General features: G+C 41.9%; 1 protein-coding gene across 3 annotated transcripts in view; it reads left to right on the forward strand.

Moving 5' to 3' along the window:
* The first annotated feature begins 1,740 nt into the window (after positions 1-1,740).
* The window catches only part of HOMER1 (homer scaffold protein 1), a 135,798-nt gene continuing 114,831 nt past the window's right edge, over positions 1,741-22,707 (forward strand). Inside the window, exon 1 of one of the 3 annotated variants that reach the window (XM_077867005.1) lies at positions 1,741-1,872. Coding sequence is in view for 1 of the 3 variants with exons in the window: in XM_077866997.1 (XP_077723123.1) it covers positions 7,295-7,299 (5 nt within the window). In the remaining 2 variants the exon portion in view is untranslated. Of the gene's footprint in view, positions 1,873-6,479; positions 7,300-20,864; positions 21,077-22,707 lie in introns of those variants that run through there. The other 2 variants (XM_077866997.1, XM_077867008.1) reach the window with 2 other exon arrangements.

The raw sequence follows: 22,707 nt of genomic DNA on the forward strand, positions 1-22,707 counted from the left end.
CTTGCCATATTTGAAGAGCAGCAGGAACACCAGAGTGGCTTTAGGATGTGTGGCAAATATGTGTGGTCTGTTTGCCTAATAGCCATGCTTCCTTGCTTGGGAGAGCTCTAATTTGGTTCAGACACAATATGCAGACTCAGGGGATGAACCACCACTTGTCTAAGTGAATCATGAAAACCCTGTTCCAAACTGTCAGTGATTGATTTAGACATAGACACATAACTCAGTTCTGGCCAACGAGACATAAGAGGGAATTTTCTGGGGGCCTCTTGAGAGTTTTTCTCCCTGGTAAGATACAGACTTAAAGGAGAAAATTGCTCAGTCTTTTTCTTTTTCCTTCTCTTTTTGCTTTGAAAGGCTCTTTATGAGAATCTGATACCTAGAAATGCAACAATCAAACAAAAATGAGAAAACAAACCAACTTTAAGAGACAACAGATTAAGATGGCAACATGAAAGGCTGGAAAGAACCTGGACCTTAATGATACTTTGAACTCTCTAAACTAACTGTAGGACCACCTACCTTCAGACTTACTTAAAAACAACTTTAGGGCAGCCGGGTGGCTCAGCGGTTTAGCGCCGCCTTCAGTCCAGGGCGTGATCCTGGAGATCCGGAATCGAGTCCCACGTCGGGCTCCCTGCATGGAGCCTACTTCTCCCTCTGCCTGTGTCTCTGCCCCCCTCTCTCTCTATCTCTGTGTCTCTCATGAATAAATAAATAAAATCTTAAAAAAAAATTTTTTTTGTAGCTTAGGTCACCATTAGGTGGGGCTTTTGTTCTTTGCAGTTAGTATACTAACTCATACACATATGATAGGAGCATGGGGAGGTAAGGACACCAAAGCAAGATGGGCAGGGGCCCATCGTGCAGTGTCTCTTAGGTCAAGGTGTGGAGTCTGGATTTTACTTGAAGGATAAAACATTTTAGCAGATAACCAATTCAATGCAGGCATATGATACAGATCTATCTACATTTATACCTCTATGTGTATGTATATACTTATCATGTACAGATGAAAGATAATTTGTTACAAAAATAATATGCCTATAAATATATTTACCATTTCTCTTCTGATTTTTAGAGAAATTACTATTTAAAGCCAGGTTAAAAGAAATAAAAGGTCTTACAAATAACTCATGACTGAAAATCCCAAATGTTAAGAATCTTTATGTTTGACTTTTTTTTTTTTTAAAAAAAAGGATTTTATTTATTTATTCATGAGAGACATAGAGAGGCAGAGACACAGGCAGAGGGAGAAGCAGGCTCCATGCAGGGAGCCCGACGTGGGACTTGATCTTGGGACTCTAGGATCATGCCCTGAGCCTAAGGCAGATGCTTAACCGCTGAGCCATCCAGGCGTCCCTATGTCTGACCTCTTATGCTTGGGAGAACCTTAGAACAGTTTCTAGGTATTGCTTCTGCCCTCTTTAGTCATGTCAGAGTCTTTACCAATTATGTTCTGCTTCAGAGGCTTTCCAATTGCCATCTGAAGCCCTTATCTCCCTTTGAAATAGCCCCCAATTTCTGCTTCAGCCTTGTCTATTTGTGAAGAATGCAACTTCCTTTTTTTAAGCATGGCTAGCCTAAATACCTTGGGTGTTGTTTTTCTCCTAGCTAGCACCAGAAGAATCACAGAATAAGGTAGCTCATTTAAAACATTTTCCCCATGGTTGTCCTGTTCTCCCATTCAGGAAAAAGATTATTGGTTACCATGGCAATCAGCTTCCACAGCATTCCATCCTAAGTAACCACACAGGTATAGCACAAGCTTTTACTCAACGTTCTTTACTGTCGCTCTCTGCAGATCTGCATATTTTTCCAGCCTATTCTCTGTAATTGCTGCTTTGAACAATCAACCTGAATTTAAGCCAGGTAATTTTTTCAAAGGCACCATATCCCTATCTATTCTAAATATTTTAGAAATTCACATATACAGTTGTACAGTGATTTTCTCACAGCACCAACCCAAAACTTTCTGGTGCGTTCTTGAATAAGTCTGGGGTTATATCTGCATCTCTTCTACCATATTTAGAAAACAAATAATAAATTTACAGTGAAAATCAGGGCAAAAAATAATTTTATGAGATTATCTCTCATATGTTCTATATCGTATCATTCCCGAGGATAACTCCCTAATTTGTCTCCCTCCACCACTTCCAAGCCCTCTAATAAAATAGTGCACAAACTCAGAAGAGTAAAAATTGTCCTCCATCCATCACCTTGGAGATGCCAAACACTTATACATTTATATCCCTGAGATCATTAACTACTCTATTTTTTTTTTTAAGATTTTATTTATTTATTCATTCATGAGAGACAGAGAGAGAGAGAGAGGCAGAGACACAGGCAGACGGAGCCTGACGTGGGATTCGATCCTGGGTCTCCAGGATCACACCCTGGGCTGAAGGCGGCGCTAAACCTTGCTGGGCCACCCAGGGATCCCTAACTACTCTATTTTTGTTCAGAACATTATTATTTTTTTTAGAACATTATTAAAAATAATAAAATATGGTTTTAACAGGCCAAACACATTACTGCCACCTAATATCTGTTATATTGTGGGGGAGGTGGGATGACATTGGAGAATCAACTAGATAAATTGTGTTTCCCTACAACTCTTTCCTTCTTTTTGGTATTATTACTTCTAGTCGTTGCTGGTTATTTAGTCTCTTTATAAGTATGTGGCATAAACTAGGAATCTTGAGATTTCTATTGTATGCTGAGATATATTTTAATATATTATTTCTACCTATGATTTTATTTGAAGCAACAGTGGTATTTTGGTAATGAAAAAGAAGCAACTTGAAAGAGAGTTGCTATTACCTGATGTTAAGCAATTAAAAATAAAATCTGACTTTAAGCCTCTTTCTTGCAAAGTCTTTCAATCTTCTCGATGTCTTTTCATTGAAAAAGACAGATCTCATGACCAATCTATGAACATCCCATTGAATATTGCCATCTCCTATTAAGGGCATGGAAGTAAACTCTGTAACTAAAACAGATGCCTTCGCCCACAGGTTCTAAAATCAGAGGGTATTCATAAACCTCTCCACAAATTTTCAGAGTGTAGTGGGAAACAGGAACTGTTAAAAATTTGAAACTCTACTAAAGTACTTTCTACCTCTTCCGGGAAAAGAAAATATATTACTTTCTAGGAAGCTCACTACTTTAAAAAACATGCAAAGCAATCAGGGTTGGAAATTCGTGGTTAGCATTTGGGTTATCTCCGCTCAGTTTAAGGCGATATTTACTTTTAGATGGAAAGCCATAGAATGATTCTCTGACTCCTCTCAAAATTGTGTTGGAATTGTTTCAAGAGAGCAAAAAAAACACTTATTTTAATTATTATTTTCTGAGCAGATATTCTATGATACCTAACATGTTTTACTTCTTCCCTCGGGTACACAGACGTATATATTCTGTTATACTAATCCCATTCCAGCTAGAAAGAAAAACTGACCAACTATTGGTAGACTTTTCTAGGTTGAGAGCAGAGGCTGACGTTAAATAACCACAAAAACTTTGGGTAATTATATCATAATACATGATTCGACTCACATTGGAAAAAAGTTGCCCTCAATTTCAAGGCGACAAAAGAAGAGACCGTGTAGCTTTGAAAAGTAGAATCTCTAATGAAGGGTCAGCATTATAAAAGCAAGGAGGCAGCTGACGTGCTGTTTTGACAGTTGGGTAAAGATGTGGGGGCGATAGGATTGTAAACCAGAGGAAGTTCTGATAAAAGGATAGAATGAAGTGTTTGAAAATAGTAAAGTGAGAGCTTAATTAACATAGACTAATGGAAAGAGCAGGAAAGGGAAGAGTGATTTAGTTCAGATAGTAAGTAGTTTGTGGAGAAATTTTATAGAGTAATAACTTAATTTGTATTTTAATTTGCAAGAGCCACGGGACGACATTATTTGAAGAATGACAGTTTTATTGTTTTAATATTTTATACCTAAGAAGCTCCCATTTATCTGAAATGTAAGTTAGTACCCCTTTCTATTAATGTGATGATAGGTTATCCGGCAAACTGGCAAGCAGGGGCTTGCTTTTATTAACCTTGTTATAACCTTAAAAAAACTATTTTCAATATTTCAAATTATAAGCAAGATCATGATTTTATAATGTGAAGATAGCTGAAAGTCAGACTTGGTTGCAAATCAGCCCTAACTTTTTTGGCTGGTGTCCTTTAAAACTGGGCAAAACCCTGGCAAACCAATCTCCTTAATTAGGAATCATGTCAGTAGTTTAACATTAAAAAAAAAAAATTAAAGAAATACATGATATAGGTTATATAGAGTTTTGGCTTTTTATATTTAAACGAATGCACAGATATCCATTTATAGCTCTCTTAATAATCACTTAATAGGCTGGTGATCTTATGTCCTGGATTTTCCAGGTCACTTCAGATTTCCAATATTTTGTCTGTTGTTAAAAGCGTGTACAGATTTTAGTTTGGAAAATGTGGCCAATGAATTCCAAGACCAACCCTGAAATAGCAAGGGCCTTTAGCATTATGTAGTAATCCCATTTCTGGGTCATGATCATCAAATTAAACCAAACCAAAGTTCATTATTTGAGACTACCCAATAATAAGCTATCAAAACAGGGCATTTCAAAACTTTGTAGTAATTACAGTTTGAAAAGCGTTCATAATACGCTTTATTATAGGCACAAGCACACCTAACTAGTAGGCCTATAGAGGACTCCTCACTCTTGTCCTATAGGAAATGAAAAACAAGCCGTATTTATAATTTCATGTTACATACTGTAAATAAATGCCCATATGTACGGTGCTTAGGGAGAAAAAATACAAAAATAATCTAAATGAACTTGCGTCGATAATCTAAAAAATTCTGGTGGTCTTCCTCGTTTCTGATTTTCACAGACTGGACCTCGTACTCCTGATCAGCTGGAACTGACAGGGCATACCGGCTTTTGCTATAAATAGGACAGTAATTACGAGTGAACTTTTAAAGCGGAGACGGTCTCGCCGTCGTTCACGCCAAAATGTCGCTATTACGCAAATGGGACCATTTGGATCACTTGCCGGCCTTCTCCCTCCAACCTGTGCCCCCGCACCCCTCGGCCGGAGCTCTGCCCGTTGCTCCCTCGCGATCTGGGGACGCACCAAGCGGGGAGAGAAAAGTTTTCCGGTCCGCTGTGTGCAGAACGGCACCTAACAACCCTTCCGAAAATTAAGGTGGTTCTTCCCGAGTCTGGTGGGACACACGTCCCGCAGCGGTGGTCGCGCTCCCGTCCCGCATCTCCGCGCCCCTGCGGCTCGGGAAGCCCGGGACGCGCGCGGCTGCGGGGGGGGGGGGGGGCGGGGGGGGGCGGGGGCGGGGACGAGGGACGCGGGGCGGCCGCCGGCGCTCGGCGCTCGGCGCGGTTGCCACGGATGACTCACTGGCGCTCCGCACAGTCGCTGCCAGGCGCTCCCCGCCCGCCGCTTCCTTCCCGGGGCTGCTCTCGGGCGGTCCCGGCGCTCCGGCCTTCCAGGAGCGGGGAGCAGGTGGGCACACAGGCGCTCGCCCCGTCCTCCCCCCGCCCCCCCCCCGCGGCTTCCCTAATTTAGCAGTACTTCCGGCCGCGTGACATCATCCCCCGCACCGGGTGACGAGAGCGGCGGGTGACGTGCGTGCGGAGAGGAGCGCGCTGACGTGGCTATTTAAAGGTCCTCCTGCGGGGAGGATGGAGACAGAGCGCGAGCACCTGGCGTGGGGCGCGGAGGAGGCTGCGGCGGCCGGGAGCGGGGCCGGGAGAGCGCGGAGGAGCCGAGCGCACGGGCCGCCCGCCGCCGGCCACTAGGGGAGGCGGGAAGGCCGGAAGGCAGGCAGGCAGGAAGGCAGGCCGGGCTGACGGCCCCGCGCGGCCGCGGCTTCCTCGCCCGCCGCCCCCCGCCGGCGGGGGGAGGGACCGCTCGCGCCCCCCGGTTCTCCCCGCCCCCTCCGCCCCCTCCGCCGCCCTCCGCAGCCCGCCTGGCCGCCGCGCTCGGCTGTCGCGGGCGGCGCTGACCCGGGAAGCGGCGCCCTCCGCCCCGCGAGCGGCCGGAGGAGGCGGCGGCGGGCTGCTCTGCCGGGCGGGCGCTGGAGGCCGGCGGCGGCGGGCGGTGATGGGAGTGTGAGGAGGCGGCGCGTGCGGCGGCGGCGGCGGCGGCGGCGGGGGCGCGCGGGGCGAGCAGCGCGGCGGCGGCGCTGGAGCAGCGGCTCTCCCCGGCCGCGAGCCCCGCTCCGCTGCCCCGACGCTCGGGGCCCTGCAGCTCGGCCCGCGCTGGCGCCGGGAGCGGGCGCCGGGGGCGGCGTGGGCTCGGCGTGGGCTCGGCGCGGGCTCGGCGCGGGCTCGGCTCTCCGGCGCGCTCCCTCTCCGCCGCCGGCAGCCTCCGAGCCGCGGAGCCCCGAGGAGCCGAGGGACGCCGGCAGCGGCGGATGAAGGGCCGGGCGCGCGCCGGGCTCCATTGTGCTGGGCGGCGCGGGGCGGGCAGGGGCTGACGGGGGGGGATCGGGCCGCCGGCCCCAGCCTGCTGCCGGCCTGGAGATGGCTCCGCGGGTTCTCCTGGGGACAGTGAGTCGACCCTGCCCAGCCGCCTCGCCCTCCTCCCCGCCTCCTCTCCGCTCCGAGCCTTAGGAGGGGGAGACGCGGAGAGACCGGCTCCGATGTGGAGCGCCGTGCACGGCGCGAGCTCCGGGCTTGCACGTCGAGGAGGTTTTTCTACATAGCTTTTTTTTCTAACGTGAGCGCAGGGAAGCAGTGGCATTGCTGCTTTTAGGATTTTTATTTTCTCGTAGGGATCTCTGTACAAAGTGCACGCACGTCGCATCGGGTTACACGCTCCACCCCCCAAGGGAGCCGGTGTGGTGGAGGAATTCGAACCCGCAGCCTTAGTCGCGCCGAGAGGCCGAGCTGCCTGGCGTTCCCGGAGTGTCGGGGAGGACGAGAGCGGAATGACCACCGAACTCATTTTTTATAGGACTCGGTGAAGCCGGATTCTGCGTTTTCCGACAGACACACGTAGACTCATTTTTGTGGAATAGAGTTGACCGCCGTCTCCTCCGCGCAGCATTTTAACTCTAATAAGCAGATGCCGCCTCTGTTTGAACGTTTCGGTGTTTACGAGAGAGATCGTTTCACCCGAGGGATCTAATCGAGTTATCAGCACCACTGAAATACCTCCAGAAAAAAGGATCTCGGGGGGTGGAAAAGCAACTGCGAAATAGCAGGACGGAGACATTCCTTTGGAAGTTATTCTGTAGCAGCACAGCAGAAACTTCAGAGCGAGTTTTCACTGGGCAAAATGGGGTAAGGATTTTTAGTGCCTAACACACCTTTGAGGCTGTCGGGGTGAGTGTGAGTGAGTGTGAGTGTGCGTGCGCGCGTGTGCGTGTGCGCGCGCTGAGCCGTGGCGGTGATGGTGTTTGAGGTTTTCGGACAGATGGGCCACTTGGCTACACTGGTCCTCGGTCAAAAATGTAGGTGTGTTCTTTTAAACGAGTTCTTTTTGTAGGTTGACACCAGGGGTCACGATGAAGGGACGTTATTAGGAACACAATTCGTAACCAGGATGTAGGTTTGTTACGAATATTTGCCAAGACAGCGCGTCCTGCACTTCTCCGCTGAGCCTGCTGCAATCAGTTTGTCGTTAAAATCCTCCTGTGTCTTAGGTGGTGTTGCCGGGGTCTTTGGGGGAGGAGTACTGCGTTCCCTCAGTACTTGGAGAAGAATCAGTCACACAAAGGAACGATTGTAAAGTAACGAGTGGTTGGACTTCAGCCCTTGAAAATGATCCAGTGTAAATTGTTGCCTCCCATGTGCCCTCTGTTTTGCCCTTGAATATCCAAAGCTAACGTGCAGAATTGATTTATTGGGGGCACCAAAACCTTGGTCTGAAATTCCTGCTGATGTCGTCTCCACGGTGCTGGTGCACTTGGTGGATCAGAGCTTGAATTAGGAAAAAGCTTTTTCTTTGTTGAAGGAACTTGCACTTTCTCTGTATATCTGCTCTTAAGCTCAGGTCTTGGGGTTCTTAGTTAATGCCGGACCTAAACCGTAACAGTACCAGAGTCAACCCAAGAGTGTTTTCCAACCTTCCATTAACTCTTCACACCGTGACTTGGGAAAATGCTAGTGACCCTCTGTAATGTAAGCCAGAAACCCCTAATGTATTAATGGAGCAATGAGGTAGTCATTTCATTGACAGATTACCCATGTTTTTTGTTGAAGGGGAACTTCGAGAATTTTCTCTCTCTCTCTCTCTCTCTCTCTCTCTTTCTCTTTCTGGTTGAACAAACAGACCTAAAGTGTAATTAATGGACAGGATTGAAAGGATAGATTAAAGCTCATTGTGACAGTTTAGGGGTATGCCGACCTCAGCTTTCTTCTTTGAAACTTTCAGAGGAAAGTTCTTGGATAGTACTATACCTTTTTTTGTTGGAGTTAGAATTTGAGATTGAAAATGTAGAGCATATGTTGTAGGAGGTCTTCATCAGAATGATTGAGAAACTGATCATTGCTTTTAAAAAAATGACAAGTGATGAGAATGTATATAACTTGCATGATTTGGGTACTGCCTAAGCAATTAAAATACTTTATTCTATTTTAGTGCTGCTATTCATAGCCTGGTGATCTGAGGCAAATTATTTAACCTCTCTGGACTCTATTCTCTGTAAAATGAAGGAATCAAATGATAAGTTTTAAGTTTTTTCCAATCTGTAAAATTGAATTTTTTTTCCTCCTGTTTTAATGATTACTAGTTGGTTTTCTTAAAGTAGATTTTTCAGATGGAGAGATTGTTTTCTCTAAGCAGTTTTTTAACACATCAGCTGGAAAGTAATGGCATTTAAAAATGTTTTGGATGAATTGCACCAATTTTAATAAGCGAAAATACTGAAAAGTACTGCTATTTAAAACCTTTGAAATATGGCTTCCCTTGAGAATCTGCAGCTCTTCTGTTTAAAAATGTCAGAGAGAGAAAAAAAAAAAAAACCACAAGTGGCAGTTTTTCATGTTGAAGGCTGCGTTCTCTCCAGACTGTAGATTGGTAGCATCAGGAAAGAAAATCGGTTTTCCACAATCTTTAAGCTGCATGAATGCTCACTATTTTACCAAAGGAGGTCTGGGGTAAACTTGCTACAAAGGGGGCTGGTAGTTAAAATATGAAAATAAGCCCCCACACATAGCAAACATTTTTCGTTCTTGAGCGTAATTAAATCTATTGGTAAACTGATTTATTTGTCCTCTTCCCAATAAAGTTTCAGGAGTAGACTGGAGGGGAAGAGGAGTTTCTGGCATTAGTTTTCCAAAAGTGTGTGTTTATGGCTATGATTCTTGCTCACTGATAGTGACTTGTTTCACTTGAGTTGTCAAGAGAGGCTGAATGGGAGAAAGTAGAAGAGCACAGAGAAGGCATTTGTGGAAGTTTGCACACTTGGTGGTGTTTATACCTGATAAGTGTTTGCGTAGTAAGCGTAGCCTCCTGTACCTATTTGAACCAAAAGGAAATGGTGTGAACATAAAGGAAATCTTTCATAAAGATTTCATTTCTTTGAGGGAGTGCACACACATGCCAGCCTGTGTGCCAGTGGGGGAGGGGCAGAAGGAAAGGGAGGAGCAGGGAGCAGGATGTGGGGCTTGAGCCCAGGACCCCAAGATCATGACCTGAGCCCAAGGCAGATGCCTACCCAACTGAGCTACCCAGGTGCCCGAAAAGGAAAGAGTATTTTAAATTGCCTTTGAAGTTTTACCCAGCAATCCTAAATTATTCTACTTTGACAGGTATATAAAATTTAATGTCGTGGGTGAAGAGTTTTCACATTTTATGAAATACATTTTTGACTGTTAGGTTATAATAAGAATTTATCTTAACAGTGGATATAATTGCAGATCTAGGGGCAAAGTTTAAGCAAAAGGAATTCTTCTCGTGGGCAAGCTTGAGTGAGGAAGGGCCAGAGGCTGGGGGAGCGGGAAAGAGTCTCAGGTAGGCCCCTGCTGAGCGGGGAGCCTGATCCAGTGTTGGATCCCGGGACCCTGAGGTCATGAACTGAGCCGACGTCAGGGCTTGGGCGTCGAACCAGCTGAGCCACCTGGGCGCCCCTGGGTATTATTTTCATTTTTAAAGAAAACTGGTGATGAGTCTAGGCAGGAAACCAACCTGGCTCCAATAATAGTAGTTTATGAACCATCGTGGAAATGGAAAAGAACAGCTGAAACGGACAGTTGGCAGAGTCTGTCAGGCAGTCTTGGGTGCTGCCGCCCTGTACTTAATGACAGGGAAGGCAGTTGAAGGGTCGGGCGGGAAATAGGTGAATCCGACCCCTAAGAACGAGGGCATTCATGTAGGTGCTGTAAGGTGTGCAAGAGGCTGCGCAGCCCCGGCGAGGAGGGCCTGTCGGGTGCGACCCCCAGTCCGCCGGCCCGCCAGCGGGGTCTCTAGGAGAGCAGGAGCCACCTGCTGCTTCAGAGCCTTGGAGTAGGCAGCCGAAGTCAGGGAACTCCTGCAGGGACTTCCTGCTGCTTTCCGTTCTGCTGAGCCCCTATTGACAGCTTCGTGCCCTCCCCGGGGAGTGGAGAACCTTCCTCCCTCCTCTGGCTGCCTCCTTGAAAGTTATTTGTAGAATGTGATTCTCCATGCTAATAAGATCTAATACTGCTGTTCTGATTTATCTCCTCTGCCTGTGGGAACCTCTTAGAGACCCCCTTCTATGCCTTTCCCCAGAGAACTTCCTGAAGCGTGGACGTGGGTGCTGTGGCATTGCAACCTGACCTGGGTCCTTTCTTTGCGGAGAGAGGAAGCTGACACCTCTTTTCTGCCTCAGGCTTCCCTGTGCTGAGGCACAAATGTGGAACTCCTGATCCAGCACTGGCATCTGAATGGGCTTTGTTGAAAAGGCACTCAGTCATTTCTGATCTCAGAGTATTTAGATCCAAGTCCTTATTTGTTCATTTGACTAATGTTGAACTCCTTTACTGTGGCTTGTTCAGCAGCTCAGTGCTACTGATAGACTCATAATGTGTGCTCTTTCCCTCAGAGAGTTTATAGTTCAGAAGTTAGGAAGACAGGCCTGAAATTAGAAAGTACGCTGAAATATCTGGGGGGCCATGGTACAGGGCATCAGAGAAATACAAAGTGTGTGTAGCCGTAGCTGCTGAGGGAAGGATAGAAAAGCTCCTGTGGAAGAGGTAATAGGTATTAAATAATGAAAGATGAGAACAGGTGGGCCTGGTGCACAAATGAGAGGGCATTCAGGGCAGAGGGAGCAGTGTGATTTACAGCACCGAGAGAAGGCACTTCCAAAAAGCTGGGCTTGACAAACTTGGCTCTGTGGGATGTGGTAAGAGACAGGCCTTGTAGATCAAACAAAAGCTGGTGCGTTTCAAGCTTTGTTGTTTTTGGATAATGACCCATTACAGTAAGATACGCATTTTTACCTCACAAGCAAGTGCACACATACATAAATGATAAAATGTCACAAAAGAATACCTTTTGTGTGATGCGCTGTTATATTTTCTATTTTTAAGAAAGAATGACATTTGAGATCCAATAAGTTGATTTAACAACAACCTAGTGATAACTGGTAATTTGAAAAACACTGCTCTTGGCTGTGGGAGTCACTAAAGAGTTTAAATAAAGCAGAGAAATTACATGAAGGGCCAGGGAAGTAGGGTGAAAAAAATAGTTTTAAAAATCATTGAAAATTTGGTTTTGTGTGTTGAGTCCTGTGGAAACACTAAGGTGGAGCAATGAACCCTAGCTCCTAGCTAGGTGGGGGAAATGGATAGCTGAACAGGACCTATTATAACATGCCAGGGTGAGGGCAGGGGAGGAGGGATTTTAGTGAGTTGTGTGTAGTTGTCTGAGTGGGACTTTTTCAGGATAAGACGTTTCATGTGCAGGGGTAGAAATGTAGGAAATGGCATGATATGTTCCTGGTTGAGCTGCTCTCTTTGATGGGCCATGAAATAGTGAATGTGGGAGTTTAAAAAGGACTTTCTAGCTAGCATACAAATTGCATGAGAAGTAAGAGTGAGAACACATTCCCCCAAGCAAGTAATTAAAGGATATTTGGAGTTGTTGGCAAGATTTGCCTCGTAAGCTGAAAAGTTACTTAACCTGTGACTAACAGAATTATACTTTTAAATCTATCAATATATTTTAGAATATCGACCACAAAAGAGGAAGAGTTTGCATATTTTGAGAAGTGTTTTTCTGCCTCAGTTTATTAAAATACAATTGACATATAACATTGTATTAGTTTAAGGTGCACGATACAATGATTCAACATATCTGTAGTCTAAAATGACCCTGGTAGGTCTGTTACCTCCCTCATCTCATGTAGTTACAGATTTTTGTTTTTTGTGATGAGGACATTCATCAGAATGGGTTTATTTTTTAATTTATTGATGGAATAATGGAGTTCCCCCCCATTCTCACTGACATGTGAAAGGACTCATTTTTTGTTTTTAGGGATTTTTTCAAGGTAACATACATAGGCAAAGTCACCTTTGCTCTTTCCAAATGTACTTTTCCCTTGTTTATAACCTATTGTTCCATATAGTGAGGACTTTTAACTGGTTTCTTTCTGCTCTTTTTTTTTTTTTTTTTTTAAATCTCTGTGAGTTCATTCCTTTTTCTCTTGTCCAAGTGACATAGCAAGTACAGTAGCAGAGGACCCTCAGGGCTTTTTCCCTGGCTACAATGCATTTACCCACTTGAAGGTGCTAGAAATAATTTAAGCCTCTTCCTATTCCCAATCTCCCTTCTCCCTAAACTTTGCTTATGCAGTTTACCCCCTACTTCCCAGCTTCAGTGTGGGGATTGGCAATGCTCATCCAAGTACCTGCCTAACTGCCTCCCCCCGCCCCCGTCCCCCCCCCCCCACCAAAAAAAAGGAAATTGGAGGAGGAGGACTTTTCCAAATTTGGTGGTAATTGCCACCAATTTGTTGATGGCCTACCCATCCATTCTCAACTGAAATGGAACAGCATCTCTATATGGAATAACAAGTTAGCATGCCAAAATGTAGGAATATTGTTATTTAGATTTACATATAAGGTATTTTGTAATGTCTTTAAAAAAAAAAAACAAAAAAAAAAAACCTGACTCCAGGAGCGTCTGGGTGGCTCAGTTGATTGGGCATCTGGATCTTGATTTCAGCCCAGATCATGATCTTGGGGTCCTGGGATCCAGCCTTATGATGGACTTTGCCCTCACAGTGGAGTCTGCTTGAACTTAGTTCATCCTCTACTCCTGTCCTTCCCTCTTGTTCTCTCTCTCAAATACGTAATTTTTTTAAAAAAAAACAAACTAGATCTTATCCTACGGTTTTAAAAATGAAGACTAAAACTTTTTTGAATAATTACATATTTAACAGCATAAATTGAAAGGAGAATTAAGATTATGGTACTTGAGTATTTGGACAAAACTATTAGTTGTATAAACTAATCAAGGTCAGTTACTTCAAGTATCTGTAAATTTGGAGGAGGAGCAAATATTAGAGGTGGGATTATTTGGGAGACAGAATGGATGTAGTATATGATGATATTGGCTCTGGCCTGAGGTTTTTATAAGAACTGTGAAGTAGTGATTTTGAGTAGCATGTAAGATATGATTATGTAATCCTTAAAAACAAAAGTGTATTATGTCACTTTGGTTGGTCACATTACGTGGATATGAATGTTTTTTAAAACATCCTTATTAATCCTATTTTATTTCACTTGTGATTTTATTTTCCTTATTTTGATTTCTTGTCTCTCTAGTTACTAAACTTTCACAGCAAACTTGCAGACCTGTCATGAGCAAACAAATGTACATGCAAAAAAAATCCCTCTCAAAAAAGAAATATATAAAGGATGTGTTTAAGGGAAAATCTTAATTTTGGTTCAGCACAGTAATTTATTTAATAATTTTGAAATGAAGTCACAATATATCTGACTAGTGTGACTTTTCTTTTTTGGGATTAGAGATCATGAAAGTTGGTTTAGGCTAATTACCTGAAATATTATTCATAGCAGTTAAAGGATTAAAGTAATTAGTTGGTGAACTCAGTTTCATTTTTTTGTTTTTTCAAAGATTTTATGTATTCATTTGACAGAAAGCACAAGCTCATGAGCACACAAGCTTGGGGAGCAGGAGAGGGAGAAGAAGACTCCCCACTTGATGTCGGCCTTGATCCCAGGAGCCTGGGATCATGACTGGAGCTGAAGGCAGACTGAGCCACCCAGGCGCCCAAACTCAGTGTAGTTTTAAATGATTGAATATCTCAGAAGAAAAAAATGATTAAGTCTTAGAAGGTCTAACCTCCCTACTGCCGATTTTTTTTTTTTCCCCAGACCTCTGGTGTTTAGTTGAAATATTTTTCGTTACTGGATTGTTCTGTTATTTAGGATTAATCCAATTTACTGGACAGAAGAGTAAGGAAAAGGAGTTCCAGATACTTAATATTTCTTGATAAAATTTTGAAATGATTGAATATGACATTTTAAATAGCTTTATTTCTCAGTAAGAATTTCTTTAAAAAATGCAGTTTGTTACATATTTGTAAAGCCTTATGATCTGTGGCTTAGTAAAATGACTGTAGTTTATAAGATTCATTATGTTTGTAGAATAAATGAGATTTTTCTAGAGATTAAAAATGTTTCTAAAACATTGTAAGAGTTGGTAAAACTTTTTAAAAGCTAATTATACAGTGGTCTTCAACATGCAAATAAAATCACAGGTAGATTCTTAATTTTTATAGCATACCTTTCTATATATCGTAAAATTAGGATATCTGCTTTCTATCTCTGTTAAACAAATTTACCAATGAACTTCAGCTTGTAATTGTAGCTTGCTTCTCCTTTCCCCATTCATCATAAACCTAACCCATTGATCATTTCTCTTTTCCCTAATATCTGAGTAAAATAGATGAAATCAGTAAGAATCAATCCTGCTTTTGTTAAGCAACATTTTTGAGGGGAGAGGTTGAAATTATACGTACACATACATATATATATATATATTGTCTTTTTCATCTACTTTTATTTCTTGACCCCTAAACAACACGGGTTTGAGCTGCAGGGGTCTACTTACACACATAATTTATATATATATATATAAATATATATATATACACACACACACACACATACATGTAGTGCAGTCCTGTAAATGTATTTTCTCTTATTACTTTCTTTTTAAAAAAATTTATTTCTTTGAAAGAGAGAAAGCATGAGTGGGGTCTGAGGGGGCGGGCAGGGAGGAACAGAGTGAAGAGGAGAAGCGTACTCCCCTCTGAGCAGGGAGCCCAATGGTGGTGGATCCCAGGAACTGGAGAACATGACCAGAGCTGAAGGCAGACATTCAACCAATTGAGCCACCCAGTGCAGTTGTCCTGATTTTCTTAATAACATTTTCTCTAATGTTATTTTATTAACTGTTATCAGAAAGGCTTTTGGTGAACAGTAAGTTAGTAGTTAAGTTTTAGGGGAGTCAAAAGTTAAAAGTTGAATTTTTCACAGTGCAGGGGATCAATAGTTCTTAACCTGTGTTGTTCAAGGATCAACTTTATTTCATTTATTTTCCCATCTTGTTTTAAAATGTTTTTAAAAATCTCATTTCTCTGGTATAGTTTATTTATTTAAGATTTATTTAGTCATGAGAGAGAGAGAGAGAGGCAGAGATATAGGCAGAGGGAGAAGCAGGCTCCATGCAGGGAGCCCAATGTGGGACTCCATCCTGGGACTTCAGGATCGCGCCCTGAGTCAAAGGCAGACGCTCAACTGCTGAGCCACCCAGGCGTCCCTCTGGTAAGGATAGTTTAGAATTAATTTTACAGGGGCATCTTTCTAGTGGCCCTGCAAAGGAAAAAAATCCAAATATTCTTTCTTGTGCGATTTTTTCCACCTAGTAATGGATTGTGAACCCACTATGACTTTTGTGTAGCTCAAAGAATTTTAAGGGGGTAAAACTAACATTTGACTTAGTTAAGAACTGGATTTCATTTACATGCAGCTGTCCTTGCTCTTTGGAGGTAGGCTATTGGAGGAAAGCAAAAAAATACTGTTTTCTTTCTTGTATCAGAAAATAAAGTTATTGGGATGCCTGGGTGGCTCAGTGATTGTCTCTGCCTTCATTGTGATCCTGGAATCCCGGGCTCCCTACAGGGAGCCTGCTTCTCCCTCTTCTGTGTCTTTGCCTTTCTCTCTGTCTCTCATGAATAAATAACATCTTTTTAAAAAAAGTTATTTATGAAATACAAAATATTAAAAATCTAGTCAGTATTTTCCCTTCATAATATATTTACCTTTATACTTTTCTAGCTTTTGAAAAGTCACCTTAATCTCTTTTAACAGCTAGTATTAGCTTTAAAAAAAAGTTTTGCGGGATCCCTGGGTGGCGCAGCGGTTTGGCGCCTGCCTTTGGCCCAGGGCGCGATCCTGGAGACCTGGGATCGAATCCCACGTCGGGCTCCCGGTGCATGGAGCCTGCTTCTCCCTCTGCCTGTGTCTCTGCCTCTCTCTCTCACTGTGTGCCTATAAAATAAAATAAAATAAATAAAATAAAATAAAATAAAATACTTAAAAAAAAAGTTTTGCTTTATGACATTTTCTTTTAATGTTATTCCATAAAACATGAAACATTAACATGTTATCTTTGACAGGATTTGGCAATAGTTCCTTAAGGCAGAGAGCAGCTGTAAAGATTGAGGTCTTTTGGTAAAATTACCAAATGAGAGTTGGACAAAAATTAAACCCAAACAACTGTTGCTGAGGAACCATAGATACTATAGCAGCTTTCATTACAAGTCATGTTTATTATGTCATGTCTGTTTGATCCATCTGAATCCATGTGTTGACATGCCTCACAGTCCAGAGGGCTGTCGAAGAGACTTCTTGACTTTTTTCTCCCCTCCTGTAAGGAAGGAAATTTGTCCCTGTGTTCAGTAGGAGAGCCTTCACAGAAATGTGCTGAGAGCCACAGCTCTGGTGTATATCTCTTCAAGTATTATATATTGTGTTTGCTAGCCATCTAGTTCACAGTATAGCACCGTGTTCAATACAAGTTGAGAGGATCTGGGGAATTAGAACCCATTTTTCATATATAGAAAATCCCGGGGGATCCCTGGGTGGCTCAGCGGTTTGGCACCTGCCTTTGGCCCAGGGCACGATCCTGGAGTCCCGGGATTGAGTCCTGCGTCGGGCTTCCGGCACGGAGCCTGCTTCTCCCTCCTCCTGTGTCTCTGCCTCTTTCTCTCTCTCTCTCTGTGTCTATCATAAATAAAAATAAATAAATAAATCTTAAAAAAATAAAATCCCGATTCCTAGCAATTAGATATACAGTTGCATGTACCAGTTGTTTTTCTGATCACTTTTCTAGGCAGATCATTGGATCTTTTCACCGTTCTGATTAGGTATGCCCCAGTCTTACTGCAGTAGTTACTGCCTTCTTTCTGTTTCATTAAAGTGCTTCTAAGTAAGTTTAAGAGGGCTGCTCTGAATAAGGCTTTTTTTGTGAGTTGGCGTTTTCTGTCCTAGTTACTTTGAGTTTCTCCCATTAGACAGTCTCTAAGAAATTATGTTAAGTGGACCTGACTCTCAAAGAGCTCAAAGTACTGTTAGAAAATTTCTGCCGGTCAGTCCTGCTTCATGGAAGGTAAGTCTGTACATTACTAGACTTCTAGTAGGACAGTTACTTTGAACCTATCAACGTACTCGAGTGTGCTTAGCCTGCCCTGCTATTTGCTTCCCTTTTGCTTATTCTTTTATAAAACTGCCATTTTCTCTCCTACTCTGTTGTTAGGAATGTTTCTCACATGGATTTGAACATTAAAATTCATGTGCTTTGCGTAATCACCCTGCCAGCTCCTAAGATGTTTACAGAATGAAGATGCCACCTACGCTTGTTTACTCAGTACTGCCAGGGATCCATATACACTGAGCTGAATGGGAAGACTCCCAAATCACCCTTAAACTCCTCTCTCTTGAGGTTCTCTTGATTTTTTTTTTTTTTAATCGTTTTAGATCTTGCAGGCTGCCTTTTTCCTTACTCAGTTGATAATCTATAGAATTTTAGTTGTCTATTTTCATTGTTGCTTTCATCAAATATTTTATTAATGGTGAATTGATATTTATTACTATGTCTATGTTAATAGGGGAAAGAGAAAAAGATATTAATGACAGTATTACTATTTACTTTTATTTGGTGACGTATTAGTATATTGTGAGTCATCAGTATATGATTAGTAAACCATTCTGTGATAGAAAGCTAGCCTGAAGAATGTTTTGAAAGATGGTGCAGTGGTCATTTAACCGTAATGCAAGATTGTATGTCTTCTATGACCTCAGCTATCTAAAATACTTCTGTATATGCATAAAAATACTTGAAAAACATTTCCAGAAGTGCTACCATATTTATTTTTGGGATGTAGGATTGTGAAATGTTTCTTGAGTTTTTCTGAACCTTTGTTTTTCTATGATGAATATATTAAGTCTTAGAACTTCTCTTTTATTTTAAGGGTGGGGGGGGTATTTAAAAAATGCCAATATCATATAAATTATCAGAATCAGTATTCCTTTTTTTTTTTTTTTTTAATTCATAGAGACACAGCTAGAGAGAGAGGCAGAGACACAGGCAGAGGGGGAAGCAGGCACCATGCAGGGAGCCCGATGTGGGACTTGATCCCGGGTCTCCAGGATCACGCCCTGGGCTGCAGGTGGCACTAAACCGCTGCGCCACCAGGGCTGCCCCAGTTAGTATTCCTAATACAGATACTTATGTGTTTGACCCAGTGTTAGCTTGCTTTTATTTCATTTTTCTTTTCAAAATGGATTAAAGAAGTAATTAATGACAGTAAAGATGATTTCTTGTTTTTTAAGTGTAAGGAGTTATCAGACTGTTAGTATTAATCGACACTTTTTATGGATAAGGAGATAGAGCTCAAAGGGAACGTGTGACTTACAGGAAGTTATGTCACTATGAAATGGCAGAGCATGTGCTAGATCCTCTAGCTCCTCAGGCTCTTAGCATTAGTTCAGTGCATCCTAAATGGATGCTTACTAACACAGAACTCATTCTTGTTTTCAAGATTTTATTTATTTATTTGAGAGAGAGAGCAAGAGATAGAGCACACACGAGTTGGGGGAGGGACAGAGGGAGAAGGAGAAGCCTACTCCCTGCTCAGCAGTGAACCCTATGCAGGGCTCGATGTGGGGCTCAATCCCAGGACCCTGGGATCACGACCTGAGCCAAAGGCAGGTGTTTAACTGACTGAGCCACCAAGGCACCCCATAGAGATTCATTTAGAGAAGGGTTTCTAACCCTTCATAGTTAAAAGAAACATTCTAATTTAGTGTAAGCTTGGTATCTTAGTGATGAGTTCATTAAATGTATCTTGTTTTCCTTTTAGATAGTATGGAATGAAACTGCATTCTAATTTTAGTGTAATTAAATCTTTGCTTATGCATTAAATTTTGACTACATTGAAGTCTTTCTCAGAAATGATTTGATGTTATTACATATGCTTGGTATAAAGTTTCCAAAGTTAATATTAAATTGTGAATTCCATCAGTCAAAGCCCTGTTAACTGCCCTTATAGTTACTGGGCTCTGAGCCCCTGAAATACTTAAGTAGTCAGGATCTACTTTTCTGAAGACTTTAGACCAGAAATAGAAATCTTGAGATGTTATTTTGAGACATCTTTCCTAGGGCATAATGCTGGACTAGGAGAGCCTTGAATCATCATGGGATAGCTGTAAGTTACTTGATTTCCTAGAATTTGTAAGAAAAGGTTGGGCCATATTGTATCCAGATTGAAATATGGATTTGTTTTTTCTGAATTATTTTTCCTAGAGGTCTCAGTGGGCAGAAAAGTGTGTGAATGTATAAGGTAGAAGGCAGTAGGGATTGGTGGAGACTGGGAAAGTGAAGAGAATACAACCTGCCTAATGTCATTCATATCCAGTTCTAAAAACTAGTGAAAGATCACATCTGAGGCCTAAGACATTAATTATTTAGCAGACTTTTTTTTAAGCATCTGCCAAGCTGGTGGCTAATCTAGGTTGGGTGCAGTAATTTTGGAAATTCTTTAACTTGACTGAAGAAGGAAGACTAGAACATAGGACAGGGGCAGAAATTAACATTAGATTAGTGGTTCTTGATTTTGAACCTGTATCAGAATTACCTAGAAGTTTTGTTAAAAACTGGGATTGCTGGCTTCACCTCCAATTTTTATTTTTATTTTTTTTATTTTTTTATTTTTTTATTTTTTTTTTTCACCTCCAATTTTTAATTCAGTGAGTCTGAAAGTGGGTCCCACAAGTTTGTTGCTCTAATAAATTCCCAGATCATGCTGATGCTGTTGATTTTAGGACCTTACTCTGAGAGTTCTTGTATTTGAGAAATGAAGCTGACACATGTGAGAAACTTTTTTGTCCATTTGAAAACTCAGTGACCCCTGAAGCTTTTGTTTTTTCTTTGCTTGAAATTTGTAAAAATTATAATTCTGAACTTAGAGGAAAATCCCTGATTGAGACTCTCATCTATTTTTTATGAGCTAAAAGATCCAGGACGACTTGAAACTGATCTCTCTCTCTCTCTAAACCTGATTACTTTCAGCAGTACTGATCAGTTAAGCCCATTTCTAATTCTGCTTTCTGGTATTACTAACTGTATTATTTTTAAAATTACTTGACACTGCTTTGACTCCTGAAGTCTTATGCATTTGGAGGAAGTATGACTTCATTTAGGGTTGTTTATTCTGCTTACATAGCCTTAAGTGTGTCCACATGCCATAGTTTTAGATTTCTATTGCTGTGACAAATTGCCTCCGTCTTAGTGGCTTAAAACAACATATGTTTATCTCACAGTTTCTGTGAGTCAAGAGTCGGCTACCTTAATTGGATCTTCTCAGGGTCTCACAAGACAGCAGTCAAAATGGCAGCTGGGACTAAATACGCATTTATGGATCTACATCATCTTCAAAGCTAATGTGGTTGTTGGCTGAATTCATTTCCTTGCATATGTGGAACTCAGAAGCTGTGTCTTTAAAGCCAGCAGGAGGAGCCAAATGAAGGAGCTTCATCTTCTTTTATAGGACTCACCTAAGTAAGTCAAGGTCACCCAGGATAACTGGGCAATCTCCCTTTTGATTAACTGAAAGTCAGTGGATTAGTGACTCTCATCTACTCTGTATTACTAACAACTACTCAACAACTCTGTGTTATCCTATTCTACCCATACTCAAGGGAAGAGCTTTATGCAGAAAGTATCCACCAGCAGGCAATAATCTTGGGGCCATCTTAGAATTCTGTCTGCTAGACCACATCATGTATCCATGGATGTTATCCAAATGCTCAAATACCAACATTACCATTCCAATTTTTTCTTAACTTTAAAAAAAATCTATAGCCCTCTGCACTCCTGATGCAATATGGATTGGATACTCCTTAGGCATACTGGTAGTTCTTATCCTAAACGTTCCTCTTGTATATTCCCATTTATTTGTTTGTATTGTATCTTCTGTTTCCTGGACACTGTTTTCTTTCATGGTTTACCCCTTTATTTTACTGAAGCTCATTTTCCTGTAGTTACTGAAAATGACTAGGTAGGAGATGACTTGAGACCTAATATATGAAGGTGTCTCCTCTGCTCCCTCCTTTTTAAATTGAGTTTAGATCTCTAGACAGGAAATGACGTCCTTTCATTGTGAAGGCACTGACCTAATCTAGTTTTTTAACAGTGTTCCTGTTGAAGCCTACTTTCTGATTCCTGTTCCTTCTTGTATGACTTTTCCCTTCACTATGAAAGGTTTTAGGATTTTTTTTTTCCTTTGCTGATCAAAGACTTCATGATGATATGGTGTGGGGTTTTTTTGTGTGTTTTTTGATTTACCATTTGCACTCTCGGTCTGTTGGCCATTTCAATTTGATTAACTTCCCTAAATTTGGGAGATTTCCTTGTATTAAAAAAAAAAACTACTTAAACATTTTCTGTCTTCTGTTTATGAATTTTCTTAGTTTTATCTTTCCTACTATATTTTCCCTTTTATTCTAGCTTTTTTTTTTTTTTTTTTTTAAGATTTTATTTATTCATGAGAGAGAGAGAGAGGTGGAGACACAGAGAGAGAAACAGGCTCCATGCAGGAAGCCCAACGTGGGACTCGATCTTGGGTCCCCAGGATCAGGCTCTGGGCTGAAGGCAGCGCTAAACCACTGAGCCACCCGGGCTGCCCTTTATTCTGGCTTCTAAGGAAATTTCCTTGACTTCCATCTTCTAATGCTTCAAATGGATTTTTAATTTCCATGCAAATCCTCTTTCTCAATCTCTTATTTGAGGACATTTATAGTATTTTGAAGTTTTGTTTTCAATTTCCTAAATTTCCTTTTTTGTGTTCTTGTATTTTTTTTTTTTTTTTTAAGCTCCTATCATATTGGAAACTTTCTGGAATATCTGGTGATCCTCAGCTATGCATTAGAGTGAGATGCTGAAAAGCTGATTCAAAGCTCTTTGTGATTCAGTGAAGCCTGTCCTTAATACTTCATTTTAGGCGTTTAAGTAGTGGTCTTTTTCTTGGGTGGTTCCTGATTGTCAGTAAGTAGAGATCTCTTCTCTGAGATAGTTCATTTTATTCAGAGAATGATCTTCCAGTATGTATACCTCTTGGCATTCTGAGAGCAAGATCAGTATTTTCTTCCATGTGTACCTAAGAGTCATGTTACCTGCTGTAATGTGAAAAG

This window comes from Canis aureus, chromosome 2 (assembly GCF_053574225.1).
Source record: "Canis aureus isolate CA01 chromosome 2, VMU_Caureus_v.1.0, whole genome shotgun sequence".
NCBI lineage: Eukaryota > Metazoa > Chordata > Mammalia > Carnivora > Canidae > Canis > Canis aureus.